This window comes from Hemiscyllium ocellatum, chromosome 2 (genome assembly GCF_020745735.1).
Source record: "Hemiscyllium ocellatum isolate sHemOce1 chromosome 2, sHemOce1.pat.X.cur, whole genome shotgun sequence".
Taxonomy (NCBI): Eukaryota; Metazoa; Chordata; class Chondrichthyes; order Orectolobiformes; family Hemiscylliidae; genus Hemiscyllium; species Hemiscyllium ocellatum.
The window spans coordinates 67,252,614-67,268,448 of NC_083402.1; the positions used below are offsets into that span (position 1 = coordinate 67,252,614).

The window sequence follows — 15,835 nt, forward strand, 5'->3', positions numbered from 1 at the left end:
AAAAAAAATGTTAAAGTTTTATCACTTAGGAGAAAGCAGCTCACTTCTGAATCTGAGATTTGAAACATTTTTTCTGGTGATTCTGCACATCATTGCTGTTTTGACTACGTTGTCATTAACAAGGTAAATGACATCTCATCTGAATAGGTGATCAAAATGGTGAGGAAAACATAACAATGATGTTAAAGAGAGCACATGACTGCAGAAAAACAGCAGAGAATGCTGCAAAAGCACTACTGATGAAACTTGATGGCAGCTGTGGTGGAGCATGTACTGTAACAGGATGTAGTATTCAGCCCTGGGAAAGTCTGTCTTCTCACAGCCACACCAGGTGAGTAATATTGGGCAAAATGTTAACTGTTAAGGCAAAGAGATCTCAAGTGTTGGCAAGCATTAAAGCCCTGAAAAGTGACTTTTGGTGAGGAATTCTGCATGCTCCTATTCACTTCAAGGTTTAACCCAGAGAAATCCTGTGGACCCCTCAGGAAAGTCATTAAACATTTCAGAGGCAGTTACCTTAGAATTTAACTCTTCATTCCTTCCATATTTCCTAAGCTGGGTCAAACCAGCTAGGGTTAATCAGGTAAGAGCTCGGCAAGGACTACTACCTCGATTATACTGACAAGCTGAGAAGTCTTCAAAATGAGAATAGTTGCAGCTAAGGTGCTCGTTCTTACAGTACGTCTTCTGATAATCTGCTCCAACTGCTTGACAAGTGATTTCTAATTTATGAGCCAGTTTGGTGTGGCTAAATTGCCACAAGCTACCTTTAATTTGGCTACTTAAGAAATCTCTCCGACAATCAATACTGAAACAATTATTTAAACTTTTTGGATGTAGCATCCAAAACTAAGCAAGTTTCACCATCCAACTTGGCTATTACCCAATTTAACAGTGGAATTTAACTGTGACACCTATGTACCTATGTTCATCTGAGGAACAAGAGAAGAAGCCTTGTACCAGCTGTTTTCTCCTTAGCCACGTACTGCACTGCAGAGGGAATAGACTTAGATGTCCAGCTAGAAGGAGACATAATGTGTCGTCCAAGGATCAGCCCGCTCACCAATATCTCTGGAACATTTAGTTGCCTCCCTCTCTGTGAAATGTATAAAATTTTAACAGGGCTAAACAGGTTACATGCAGAGAAGATGTTGCTCTGTTCAAGATATCTAGAATCAAGGGTCACAGTCTCAGGATACAGAGTAGGCCACTTAATACTGAGATGAGGAAATATTTCTTCACTTAGATGCTGGCCAAGAGGCCAGATCACTGAAAATGTTCACGAATAAGATTGATATGCTGTTTGCTACGAAAGGCATCAAGAGGTATATAGAGAAAGTAGGAATAGAGTCAAGAGGTCTACAACACAGGAAAGGCCCTTCAGCCCATTGTGGCCATAAAAACTACTAATTATTCTAATTTCATTTTCGGCATGACCCATAGCACTGTATGCCTTAGCAAGTACTCATCTAAATATTTCTTAAATGTTAAGGTTCAAAGTTTGCGAGAAGATTTGTAGCTCGGGTGCTCATTGTTGTGGTTCTGTTCGCCGAGTTGGGAATTTGTGTTGCAAACGTTTCGTCCCCTGTCTAGGTGACATCCTCAGTGCTTGGGAGCCTCCTGTGAAGCGCTTCTGTGATGTTTCCTCCGGCATTTATAGTGGCTTGTCTCTACTGCTTCCGGTTGTCAGTTACAGCAGAAACTGAAACACCTGATCAGCGGATCCAGACAATCTATACAATCAACGCAAGAATTCTTGGACATCATCAGAAATATACACATAGACAAGGAAGAAACCACGGTCTCATTCGATGTAACGGCACTGTTCACCTCTATCGACAAAACCCTAGCCAGAGAAACCATAGCCAACCTACTGGACATACAGAACAGACAACAGGACGTTGAACCTATTAACAAAGACGGCATACTTAAACTACTGGACCTGTGCCTCACAACACACTTCACATTCAACAACCAGATATACGAACAAATCAATGGAACACCCATGGGCTCACCGATCTCTGGACTCATAGCAGAAGCAGTAATGCAAAGGTTAGAAAAAACAGTCTTACCGCAAATTCAACCCAAACTCAGACAGCCTGCCGGATCCTCGGACTCGACTATCTAGCAGGTCCTGGTAAGGGAGCTTGCAAAACGTCGCACGATGTTGGGTAAGCATATAGAGGGAAAGCTGGCCCCAATCTCTCTCATGCTGCAGAAGCATGAACAGCAGCTGGGAGTCCTGGAAAAGAGGATGGATGAGATTGGAAACAGAGTCATGGTAGTGGAAGCCGATGCCACTTCCTCCAAGGATAGGATCCGAGCCCTGGAGACACAGGTCCCTAGTTTGTGTGACCAAGCGGATGATTCTTGAACAGGTGTAGGAGAAAAAAACATTCTGATCGTCAGTCTGCCTGAGGATAAGAAAGGTGCATGGCAGTGGAATTTATTGAGGACTGGTTGCCGTAATCCCTTAAATTGGAGGCTGGCATGAGACGCTTGAAGATAGAGAGGGCTCACCGGGTCACTGCATAGAGATCAGGTTTGGGTCAACGCCTCATCCTCCCCTGGTGCAGTTTTGTCGCTATAGGGATAAGGAGAGAGTAGTGAAAGCTTCCAGGATGCAGGGGAAGCATTCGAAGGCCCTAATTTACGAAGGCTCTAAGATCATGTTCTTCCAGGACTTCTCAGCGGCGGTGATCCAGAAAAGAAAATCCTACGACAATGTCCAGGGAAGACTGAGGGAGTTTGGGATTCAGTACTCTCAGGTATCCGGCGGTGCTTTGGTTCACCTGAGGTGGATCCATACATCTCTTTGACATGTTGGAGAAGGCAAGAGACTTTGTGGACAAATTAACCTAATCTGATCAATTTGGAATGTACAAATAGTAGTGTTGGAGTATGTCTTTTTTTTTAAAAAAAGACAGAGGAAGTCCAGTTGGAGCTTTCTTTTCCTTTTTTTTTATTGGTAATAATTTGGTTTCAACTATGTTTGCCGGCAATTGAGATGTGTACTTTCAATTTCTAAGTTATACCAAAGGATGGGTGAGGTATTCACCCCTTTTTAAAATTTTTTTTAAAATTCTGTATTCTTATTGCTATTCCATGGTGAGTTTACTTTCTTTTATGCTTGTGTTTGTAGTGTGGCTCTAGCTAGGAGGAGAGAAAATGGTTGGGATGGTTAGATGCCTACTTATGGGCAGTTTGGGGTGGATAGTTGCTCCCTTAGGGCAGGGGTTGAGTTCCCTATTCAGTGCTGTTGGCGCTTTATATGTTGGTTTGGTTTTTTTTTGGTTTTTGTTGTATATAATCTTTGATAGCTTTGTAGGTTTGTTAAATATAGTGGTTTTAGTTTATGTAGTTTCTATGTTTGGATCTTGTGACACAGGCTCAGCGATTTGTGGTTGGAGTTCCTCTGGAATTTAAATGTTACTGCAGAAGGTTATGGCTAATGACTTGATTAAATGAGGCCCCTGGACAATCAAGGGGAGTCACTCGCCAATTAAGAGGAAGAAGGTACTTTTGAGCTTTAAGAAAGGAAAAGGTGGATATTGCTTTGTTACAAGAGACACACTTGGATGATAGAGAACATTTGAATCTACAGCAGAATGGCTTTGATTGGGTTTAGTTTTCATCTTTTAAATCCAGAAGTAGGGGAGTGGCTCTCTTGGTTAGAAGGAATCTCCCATTTAAGTTACTAGTGTGTGTAACGGGAGGTTTGTAATTCTCAAAGCCCTGATAAATGGGGAAGAATATGGTGTTTTATGTTTACTGCCCTCCAGCTTATCCCCTCAAATTTTTGGTGGATTCGTTTTCTAAACTGATCAGTCTTGAGTCCCGGAATATCATTATAGGGGAAGATTTTAACTGCCTCATGGATCCCATAGTAGACAAGTTGCCCAAAGGCCCCTCAATACCCTCTCCACAAACTAAACAATTAGTGGATCTCTGTGTGTGGAGGTAGGGTTGGTGGATGTCTGAAGGCCTCTCCACCCTACTTTGACATGCCCTCAGTCAAGCTACAGAGGATTACGGTGCTGCGGTCTGCATTGAATTCCGTGCTCACGCAGACAGCAAAGGAGGAGCTTGCTTTTGCGAATCAAAGGGTGTCTCACCTTGGTGACAGGCCAGGCAAATACTTAGCATATCTCACCAGGAAAAGAAGTGCCCCTCAAGCCATTATGGCAATTAGGGAAGGGTCTGGGAACCTAACATGCGACTCCAAAAAGATTAATGTGACGTTCCAGAGATTTTACTCTAAATTATACTAATCGGAGGGTTGAGGGGAGGCCGGGCTATTTGGCACAAACATGCCTTCTGTACCCAATCACTTGAACTAGATCAAAGTTTGGAGAACTCCTCCAACATCAATGCAGTGCTGTTTCCGGCATCTCTGTCCAGTTGTCTCCATGGACAGATTGGCACCCAGCTTGGAAAGCCAGGTCCAATGGAGCACTCAGTAGTTGCTGGAGATGCGTGCAGACCTCTATACATCACTTTAGTCATTGACACTTACCCCTGTAGCCTTGCTGCTGAAGCTATGAGGGATCTCAACCTCCCTCCAAGCCTCCTTGGTGTTATGCCAGCAGCCATCCAGATGAAGTATCCATTAGTCTGCATTTTGGACTTTCCAAAGATGTTTGGCCCTTCTGCCTCCACCCTATTTGTGATCCCTAACACAGTGGAAGTTTCAGCCAAGGAGGGTGAACCTGCATCTGGGCAGGACAAACTCGACATGTCCAGCCATAAATGCCCCAGAATTCTCCCCAAAATCTTCAAGACTAACAGGCTCCACGACAGAAAAGGCTCCCTCTAACAGAGCTGTGGACCCTGACGTTACACACATGCATACTGGGAAGGCTAGAAAATAAATCCTCTGAGGTCATATCGTTTGGCCTTCACAGGTATGTACGCTAATGTGTAAATACATGCCCACTTTAAATTATCACGTCTAATCATGTCTGATTAGTTTGTAGGACCAGATTATGTAACTACTTAGTCAAAGCTAAACAGCCTCTTTGTACATCCCAAGGAGGATAGCAGTTACACTGGCTAGGTGCTGCTGCTGCTTTCCTATTCTCCACCTCTACATTCTGAGGGGATCTTCTGCTCTGCCTTTTTAAAATTCAGTTGTAGAACATGGGTGTCGCTGGCTGGGCCAGTATTTATTGTCCATTCCTAGTTTCTCTCGTGAAGGTGGTGGTGAGTTGCTATCTCGAAACTCTGCAACCCATGTGCTGTAAATACAAGCAGTGCTGCTATGGGGGGAATTCCAGGACTTTAACCCACTGAAGGAATGGCAGGCTATGGTAGTGGTGGCATTCCCATGTATCTGTTGTCATTGTCTATCTAGATGTAGGTAGTCATGGTTTCGAAACGTGCTGTCCAAGGATCTTTGACAAATTTCTGCTATCCATCTTGTAGAGAATATACATTGGTGCTACTGACTATCAGTAGTTGAGTGACTGAATGTTTGTGGAGGCTCTGTGGGAGCTGCTGTTGCTGTTGTTCCTAGACTTGATATCTTTTATGTCTTAAACACTTCTGTGTTTTCTTTGTATGATTGCGACAGTGACGGTAGCACCTGTCATTGCCTTATCCCTTCTAGACAGGTGAATGAACCAATATGAGAAATATCAGAAACGGAGCAGCTTAACAGTGATGTAATTCCTGAACAGTCCTCCCAACAGAACTGAGGTTTATCATAGACCATTTTACATTATTACATGGAAGTTTCCCAAATGGAGGATCATGCATTCCCTCTATATGGGCCCTTGACATGTTGTACGTCATGGAAATGTATACAACAGAAGCCATATCTTGCAAAAACATTAGAATATTGTAACTATGGTAGGAATATCACCTCCTACCTGCCCTAAGCATGTAAGGAAATATTACACTGATGTAAGAGGCCATATTTTCATGTACTTACAGTTCACTTTGCAAAGCAAGCAGCTCTTAAGCCAATCTCTCCATACAAGGGGTCATCCTAATGAACCTTCTGTGAACTGCCTGCCATGAAACAATATCATTCCTTAAATAAGGGAGGCAAAACTGCTCTTTGTATTCCAGGTGAGGTCTCGTCAGGACCTGGTGCAGTTGTACTAAGACTTCCTTAACACTCCACTCCATTGAAATATGGGCAGCATTCCATTAGGCTTCCTGATTGATGGCTGCACTTGTGTGCTAGCTTTGTGCACATGGGCCCCCAGGGCCCTCTGTGTTCCAGCTTTCTGCAGTTTTCTCCATTTAAATACTTCTGTTTTGTTCTCCCTTTCAAAATGCATAACTTCGCATTTTCCTACATTCTATTCCATTTGCCAACTTTTTACCCATGTAATCTATCACTATCTCTTTATAAACTGTTGTATCATTCTCATAACGTGTTTCCACCTATTTTTGTGTGGGCTGTAAATTTGGCTACAGAATATTTATTTTCTTCCTCCAAGTTATTCATATATATTGTAACTAGTTGTGGTCGGAGTACTAATCTCTGTGAAACCCCACTGGTTACAGGTCACCAATCTGAAAAAGAACCCATTATCTTCACTCGCTATTTCCTATCCATTAGCCACTTCTCCACCCAAGCCAATATACTACTATCCATGCATAGGCTCTTATGTTATGACTTAATCTTTTGCCAGCTTCAAAATGTTAAATGAATGATCTCTTAAGTCACCTTTCATTCTGGGATTTGATTTGTCCAATATCGCTATCAGCTGGGATCAAAACTCAATTCCCAGTAGTTTAACCCAAGATAGATGAATGTGACTTTTGATGAGCAATTATTTAATCATGTGTTTTTTGGGCTAGTGGTCAAGCCTCTACTTTCTTCACTTCCTCCTTCAATGAGCTCTCCCTCGAACATTAAGTCAGAAGTGGTGCTGGTTGCAAGTGATTGCAGTGTTGAACTCCATGCACAATTTCTTCCTGAATGACGTACAGCATGAAACAAGACCTGGACAACAACCAGGTTTGGGCTTCACTCAATAAGCGTACTTGGTAATGGCCATCTCCAACATGAATGAGTCTAACTTACTCCCCTTGACATTGGTAATATTTTTGCTATCATCATTGATCAGAAACTCAACTGAACCAACCGTCTGTTTGTCGCAGCTGGTCAAAAGCTAGGTTTTCGGTGATGAATATCTCTTGAATCACAAATCAATTAGCAAAAGGTAGATGTGTGATGGAGTACTCTCAATTACTTGGAAGGGTGCAGCTGTAACAAGACTCGAGAAGTTTACTTTTTCCAAAATGAAGGAATTTTATCAATATCTTTAGTTTAAGTACCCACCCCCACATCCACTGACATTTGATGGCTGGAACATCTACAAAATGTGCCACAGCAACTTTTTACATTCTTTGGCAGTATTTCTCAAACATGCAACCTCTACTACTTAGAAAAAGGGCAGCAAGCGCATTCCTTTACTGGTTCAAAACAATGGAACTCCCAACATGACAGTGCTGTAGGACCATCGTGACACACGTTACTACAGTTTACCTTCTCGAGATAACTGAGGAATGGGTACTAAATCCTGGTCTTGCCATTAGTGGAAATGATTTTTAAAAATAATTTTTCAGTGATTTGATTTTCTTTTATCCGTCTGCTTTCCTTAGTATTGTGGTTAATTTTGTTTGATTTTATTGTCCAAGCGAACTAATAATATAGATTGTTAAGTTTTATCCGTAACGCACCTTTTCTCATTTTAGCCCTGTTCTGTTCAAATCAAAATAAACATAGATTTATGTTCCAATGATTAGCATTTCTACCAACTTCAAGACGAACAGAGACTAACAAATGAAGGCAACTTAAATGTACTTTGAGGATCAGACAGTGGATGAATATTGCTGACCTTGAACAGGCTGTGTTGTCATTTTACCATGGCATAATATCATTCCTCCCTGTGCATACTTACTACTTTACCTGTTTGTCATTTTTATGTAATTTATAGGTGTGTAATTGAATATCAGCCTTCAATCAGGAGCTTAAATTAAAAACTGGATAAGGCTGGCATTTTCATGTTAATATATTGCTTTGCAAATATAATGAGCTGACTTAAATATACACAACTAGCTCAATGTTTTGCTTAATTTTTGTCACAAATTCTTTTGTTCCTTGGCACAAATGTTTATTTATTTGCTCTATAATGCAGCAATCTGGCAATAATTAAAGTTATATTTTCATTTTTCATAACAGAATCTGTGCAATTAATCCAGCAATAACAGCAAAATTCAGGAGAACCCAGATCAACTGGAAAATGAGTTTTAAAGAATTAGTTCTTTATCATTATCCACAGCTGTGACAACTTATTATTCTGAATATAATTTCTAATCCTCTGACATATTGATTGCACATTAATTTTGTAGTCATGATCAAGGTGTTGCTGTGATCTGCCCACTACTTCTAGGAGTGTTTTGGGTTGGATCACACTTCCTGTGTAACTGAGGAACAATAGCAGTGAACTACCATTGTACAGCATTCATGCATTCCTGTCTGTCCAATGTTATGTGGTAGATTGGGAATGAAATCTAGAAGAGCTGTTGAACACAGTTTGTAATGGAATTGAGGGCAGCAAGCTTCGAAGGCTGTTCTAAGTTTTATGGTTTATAGCACTTCGAATGTTTGGCAATTAAGTATATATAAATCCGAAAATCACCAAGCTTCCTACAAATTTTGTATTAGATTTAAGTTTTTACGATGACAGTCTTTGAAGGGGCACAAATGCTACTAGAAATGGGGAAAATACAAAGATTACAAATCTGCAACTACAATTTATCGGATAAAGTATGCACTTTGATAATAGGGGTAAAGTTTTCTCTGTAGTAATGTGTTTAGCTTAATATTAGGAATTGTTAGAATTTGGTAGTCCAAACTAATGTGTGAATTTATTTTTACTTAATACCCTAGCAAAACATTTTCTGATTGTTGTTCTTTCAGCACGACAAGTTCAACTGCTAGTAGCTGTGATACAGAGTTTACAAAGGAAGATGAACAGAGGCTTAAGGATTACGTTCAGCAGCTTAAGAATGACAGAGCAGCTGTCAAGTTAACTATGCTAGAGCTAGAAAGTATTCATATTGATCCACTTAGTTATGATGTTAAACCTCGGGGAGATAGTCAACGACTTGATTTGGAGAATGCAGTTTTAATGCAGGAGCTCATGGCTATGAAGGTGAGTGAAGAATCTCTTACTTTTCATATTGCAACAGCTTATTTTATAAAATGTACTGAAATATTTACTGCATTTAAAAGCATTTATCTAGACATAACTCAATAAGCTAATATTATAAAGCAAGAACAGAAATGCTGAATATAACATATTACACCGTATGCTTATCCAACAACTTTTGTTGTAACGTTTAAAGGTACAACCATGTCTGGAAGTCTGAGGGCAGTTTTTGTGCTTGTATCGTAATTATTTCAATCTGTTTTTCTCTAATACCTTTTTAAGTTTTTAAAATAGAAGAGCATTTTGCTGATTTTAGTGAGAGAAGTAGTTGTGGGGATACATTTTTATTGTGCAGAATAAATTGCAACATATATATTTTTTAAAATGCTCAGTGTACGCATACTGGTAGGTTGATGTTTGCAAGTAGATTGTTTAAATTATCTAGCTTCTATTTAAGACAATCCGGCACACTGCCTACAATCACAAGCAATTGATGGATTTAATAGCCTCTTTCACAAGCTTATTGTAAATTGGAATGGATGAAATTATTCTAGGTATGATTGGATCATTCAATTTGGAGTCTGAAAAGCCAACAATAAAACAAAATGATTATAAAATCTGGAAAACAATATTGCATTTCTTCAAAATCCTTCAGTGATGTGGAGGTGCTGCTGTTGGAGTGGGTGCACCAAGATAAAAATCTCTCAACACCAGGCTATGGTCCAACAGGGTTATTTGAAAATCCAAGCTTTCAGGGCACTGCTCCTTCATCAGCGCTTTGATAGCTTGTACTTACAAATAAACCTGTTGGACTATAACCGAGTGTTGTATGATTTTAATAAAATCCTTCAAAACATTTTAAGTATGAACATGTAAGTTCTGAGCAGGAATAGTCCATTCAGCCCCGAAATCTGTTCTACTGTTCTATAAGTTGATTGATCTGATTGTGGACTGGATTATTTTGAGATGGTCTTCTAGTTCTAGTCTCTGCCACAAGGGGCAAACAGCCTTTCGGGATTCACCCTGTTAACTCCTCTTAAGATCATAAATGTTTCATTAAGACCATGACCCATTCCCAGCCTGTCCAACTTGTCCTTGCCCTTGTCAGAAACCTCTTCTTCCCCCGTATCCATTCAGTGAGCCTTCTCTGAACTGATGACTCATTTATGTCCTCTCGAAGATGAAGAAACGATAACTGAATGCAGTACTCTGGATGTAGTTTCATCAATGCCGTGTATAATTGGTAAAAAATATCTAAGTTTTATTTAGTTTTCATTGCAATATATTAGAGTATTCCATTGACTTGCACAATCACTTGCTGTATGTGAATGTTCAATTTGTGATTCCTGTGCACAAGCACGCAGATTCCTCTACCTCAGTGTTAACGGTATTTTAACTAATGTGCTGATTTTCTATTCTTCCTGCCAAAGTGGACAAGTTCGCATTTTCCAACATTATACTACTTCATTCACGCTTTTCCCCACTCACTTAACCTATCCATATTCTTCTGCAGACTCTTTATGTCCCCTTTACAACTTACTTTCCCACCTATTTTGTGTCATCAGCAAATTTAGCAACCACGCACTTGTTTCTTTGATCCAAATCATTAATGTAAATCATACGTAGTTGAAGCCTCAGCACTGATCCCTGTGGCACTCCTCTTGTCACATCCTTCCAACCTAAAAATTATCCATTTATGAATACCCTTTTTTCTGTTAGCCAACCAATCATTTAACCCTACTATTATGTTACTGTCTACACCCAGAAAATTTATTTTGAGGAATTACCTTGATGTGGCACTTCTCAAGCATTTTAAGTAGAAGTAAACACATTCACCAGTTCCCCTTTTTCTGCAAAAGCCTTATTTAAACATCATTTCTCTTTCATAAAATGATGTTAATTGCCTGATTGCAATGAGATTTTGTAAGTGCCCTGCTATACCGTCTTTAATAAATGTCAGCATTTTCCTTATTGCAGAGGTTAAACTAACTGGTCTGTTCTTTTCTATTTTCTCTCTCTGCATTTTTCACAGATGAATAGCGCTGTTTTTCAATCTGATGGGATATTTCCAGAATCTAGGGAATTTTGAAAGTTCAAAACTAATGCCATCTCCTATCTCATCAGTCACTTTTAAAACCCTAAAATGTTGTCCAACAGATCTGGGGTCTGAAATAAAACAAAGAACCAGGGATGCTGAAGATCTGAAACAAAACAGAAATTCAGAAGAAAGTTCACTAGACTCGAAACATTGACTTTGCTTTCTCTCCACAGATGCTGCAAGACTTGCTGAGCTGCTTTAGCAATTTCTGTTTTTCTTTCAGATCTGGGACTTGTCAGCTTTTAACTCTATTAACTTTTTTTAATTAAAACTTTTTCCCTGTTGAATATAATTATGTTCCTCCCTCTATTTCACTTCTTGATTGAGTTATTTCTGAGATGTTGTTTGTATTCTTCACATTGAAGACACATAGATTAGATTAGATTACTTACAGTGTGGAAACAGGCCCTTTGGCCCAACAATTCCACACCGACCCTCTGAAGAGCAACTCACCCAGACCCATACCCCTACATTTACCCTTTCAGCTAACACTACGGCAATTTAGCATGGCCAATTCACCTAACATTTTTGGACTGTGGGAGGAAACCGGAGCACCCGGAGAAAACCCATGCAGACACAGGGAAAACGTGCAAACTCCACACAGACGGTTGCATCAGGTGGGAATTGAACCTGGGTCTTTGGCGCGGTGAGGCAGCAGTGCTAACATGTAAAATGTGTTCAGTTCATCTGCCATTTCCTTATTTTTTAATATCATTAATTCCCTAGACACACAATTCAGCTGACAAGATTCATATTTATTTTTAAAATAGTAACTAACACTCTTACTTTTTTTATTTCTAGTTTTCTCTAGTAGAATCACAGAATCCCTACAGTGTGGAAACAGGCCATTCGGCCCAACAAGTTCACACCGACCCTCCGAATCTGGCCAAACCCATTCCCCTACATTTACCCCTAACTGCACATCCCTGAATGCTATGGGCAATTTAGCATGGCCAATTCACCTAATCTGGACATCTTTGGATGTGCATTTCCCTCCTTTTTTAATACTTTGTTCTTTTTATTTTGTCCAGTCTTCTAACTTGTCCCTCATTGTGGAATAGCATGGTTTCTCTTTTAGTTTGATATTATCTTTAACTTCCTTAGCTGAGGATATCATGCCTTTCCATTGCAGTTTGTCTTTTGATTTCACTGGACTGTACCTTTTCTGGGTGTTCTTAAATATCACACCTCTACTGACCTATTCTGTAGCCTAATTTCCCAATTCACTGCAGCCAGCTCTGTCTTCGTGCCCTTACAATTGTTCTTAGTGGTAAGTATTTTGAGATGCAGTGACAAATAAGAGTGCAAACTTTGGCATCCAACATTTAAACTGCAAAGTCCATAAGCATCAATTCACTATTAGAAAGTATGGCAGTTTTTGGTGATGACCCTTTAAGATGGTTGAAATAAGAATATTGGCCAGGGCGCATGTAGAATTGCTATTTCTTGTGTACTCTAGTGGGTCAGGTTGAAATATTGCAGTGGAAGGAAGGCAACCAAGTAGCAAATGGGAAGCCAAAAAGAGTTGATCAAGTTTTTGTACAGAATAGAGATACAAGGCAAAGTTGTCATGAATTTGGTCTCGCTTGTGTAATGCAAGAAATTCTAAGAAACAGTATTTTTAATTCTAAGAACACTTACATTCGCGAAGGCTTTGAATTTTAGTGTGCCTAACTGTTAAGTAAAAAGAAACTAATCTATTTTCACCTTTGCTTCAGTTGAAGTATCAATTTTACTCCAGTTTCCATTTTGTCACTGTTTTGCTCCCTTGCCACATACAGGATCTGCTGATAAACAATTTTAGTTCCTTTTTCGCCCTTTGCTTGACCCTTTCTCTTACTACTTTTGGAGCAAAGTCATGATGAAGCTGCTAGTCTAATTAAATAAAACAATGCACTGGTTGCACTCAGCAGGTCTAGCAGTACTTGGGATGAAGAAACACAATTATTTTGAGTCAAGTATGACACTGCAGTAATCCTGCACAAATCTCATAGACAAAACTATCTCATTAAGATACCATGGATCAGTGGCTTCAGTCACCATCTTTTTGCATGGGAAGCTGAGGTCAAAGGTTCCTTTCCCAGAATCTGTACATATTCTGCTCCAGATAAATTTGATAACTTGCTTTATATCCATTGTTTGGATATTCTTGACATATTTGACACAAGTCAATACATATTTATATAATCTGGAATATATTTGTTTTACCTGAAGGAGGAAATGGCAGAACTTAAAGCTCAGCTTTATTTGATGGAAAAAGAGAAGAAAGCACTTGAACTGAAGCTGAGCACTCGAGAAGCCCAGGAACAAGCTTACTTAGTACATATTGAACACTTGAAATCGGAAGTAGAAGAACAAAAGGAACAACGCATACAATCTCTTAGGTCAACCAGCAGTGGAGGAAAAGATAAACAAGTTAAAGTAAATATCACCATTGGTTTAGTTGATAAATGCTGTACAAGAATCCTAATCATGCAACATTGTTGTCTGGACATTATTCTTTCAGTCGATAAATCTTAAAGAAGACCTGAAAAATTCTCATAACATTGAGTTAACATGCAAAAGTGGAGGTATGCACTCTACTGTGTTGGTAGAATATAATTCATGAGAATCTGTGTTGGAGTGTCGTTTATGTATCATATTATTAATGGCCAAGATGATGGGACAGAAAGCTGATTATCTTAAGTTTGCCAATGAGGCAAAGAAATATATAAGCAGTAATGAATTATGACATTGCAAAGGTATATTAATGGATTAAATGAGTATCAAAACTTTTATCCTTAAATTTCAAACGAGGCGCATGTTTATATGATGAAAGCTAGCAACATCAGAGTTCTGAAGAGACTTGAGTGTCCAAATACATAGATCATTAAAATATAATGGACTAGCATAACATGTAGTGGTTCTGTTCGCCGAGCTGGAAGTTTTTGTTGCAAACGTTTCGTCCCCTGGCTAGGAGACATCATCAGTGCTGTGGAGCCTCCTGCGAAGCGCTTCTTTGATGTTTCTTCCAGCATTTATAGTGGTCTGTCCTTGCCACTTCCGGGTGTCAGTTTCAGCTGTCCGCTGTAGTGATTGGTATATTGGGTCCAGGTCGATGTGTCTGTTGATGGAATTTGTGGATGAATGCCATGCCTCTAGGAATTCCCTGGCTGTTCTCTGTCTGGCTTGTCCTATGATAGTAGTGTTTTCCCAGTCGAATTCATGTTGCTTGCTGTCTGTGTGGCTACTAGGGATAGCTGGTCGTGTCGTTTCGTGGCTAGTTGGTGTTCATGTATGCGGATTGTTAGCTGTCTTCCTGGTTGTCCTATATAGTGTTTTGTGCAGTCCTTGCATGGTATTTTATAAACTACATTAGTTTTGCTCATGTTGGGTATTGGCTCGAAAATGTGTTGCTGGTTAAAGCACAGCAGGTTAGGCAGCATCTCAGGAATAGGGAATTCGACGTTTCGAGCATAAGCCCTTCATCAGGAATGAGAGAGAGTAGCCAAGCAGGCTAAGATAAAAGGTAGGGAGGAGGGACTTGGGGGAGGGGCGATGGAGGTGGGACAGGTGGAAGGAGGTCAAGGTGAGGGTGATAGGCCGGAGTGGGGTGGGGGCGGAGAGGTCAGGAAGAAGATTGCAGGTTAGGAGGGCGGTGCTGAGTTGAGGGAACCGACTGAGACAAGGTGGGGGGAGGGGAAATGGGGAAACTGGAGAAATCTGTGTCCTGGTTGGGTCCAAATTTTGTTGGTTGGAATGTAGTTCGGAGTCCGTGTGGGATCAGTCGGTTCCGTAGACAGGTGCTGAGGAAGGAGATGTGGCTGTGGTAACGAGTCTGTTTGAGAATGTGGCTGAAGAGTTTCTGTGCAGAGGAGATGACCTGGGGGGTGCAGTGAGAGAGAGACTCACTGAAATCCTTGTAGAGGGAGGAAGAGAGCTTCTTCAAGGAAGGCATCCTTGTAAGAGGATTCGCAGTAGGTTAAAATCTTCGAGTAAAAAATGAGGTCTGCAGATGCTGGAGATCACAGCTGAAAATGTGTTGCTGGTTAAAGCACAGCAGGTTAGGCAGCATCTCAGGAATAGGGAATTCGACGTTTCGAGCATAAGCCCTTCATCAGGAATGAGAGAGAGTAGCCAAGCAGGCTAAGATAAAAGGTAGGGAGGAGGGACTTGGGGGAGGGGCGATGGAGGTGGGATAGGTGGAAGGAGGTCAAGGTGAGGGTGATAGGCCGGAGTGGGGTGGGGGCGGAGAGGTCAGGAAGAAGATTGCAGGTTAGGAGGGCGGTGCTGAGTTGAGGGAACCAACTGAGACAAGGTGGGGGGAGGGGAAATGGCTCCTTTGTTCTAGTAAGTTGTTGTCTGAGCGTGGCTGTTGGTTTGTGTGCCGTTATGAGTCCTAGGGGTCGCAGTAGTCTGGCTGTCAGTTCTGAAACGCTCCTGATGTATGGTAGTGTGGCTAGTCCTTTTGGTTGTGGCATGTCCTCGTTCCGTGGTCTATCTCTTAGGCATCTGTTGATAAAGTTGCGCGGGTATCCGTTTTTGGCGAATACCTTGTATAGGTGTTCCTCTTCCTCTTTTCGCA

At 40.6% G+C, this 15,835-nt stretch overlaps 1 protein-coding gene across 2 annotated transcripts in view; it reads left to right on the forward strand.

Moving 5' to 3' along the window:
* mcc (MCC regulator of WNT signaling pathway) overlaps positions 1-15,835 on the forward strand; it is a 161,603-nt gene that overhangs the window by 122,985 nt on the left and 22,783 nt on the right. For both annotated transcript variants that reach the window (XM_060837473.1, XM_060837481.1), the window contains 3 exons: positions 148-331; positions 8,942-9,176; positions 13,486-13,692. In XM_060837473.1, the coding sequence (XP_060693456.1) occupies positions 148-331; positions 8,942-9,176; positions 13,486-13,692 (626 nt within the window). The remainder of the gene's footprint in view (positions 1-147; positions 332-8,941; positions 9,177-13,485; positions 13,693-15,835) is intronic.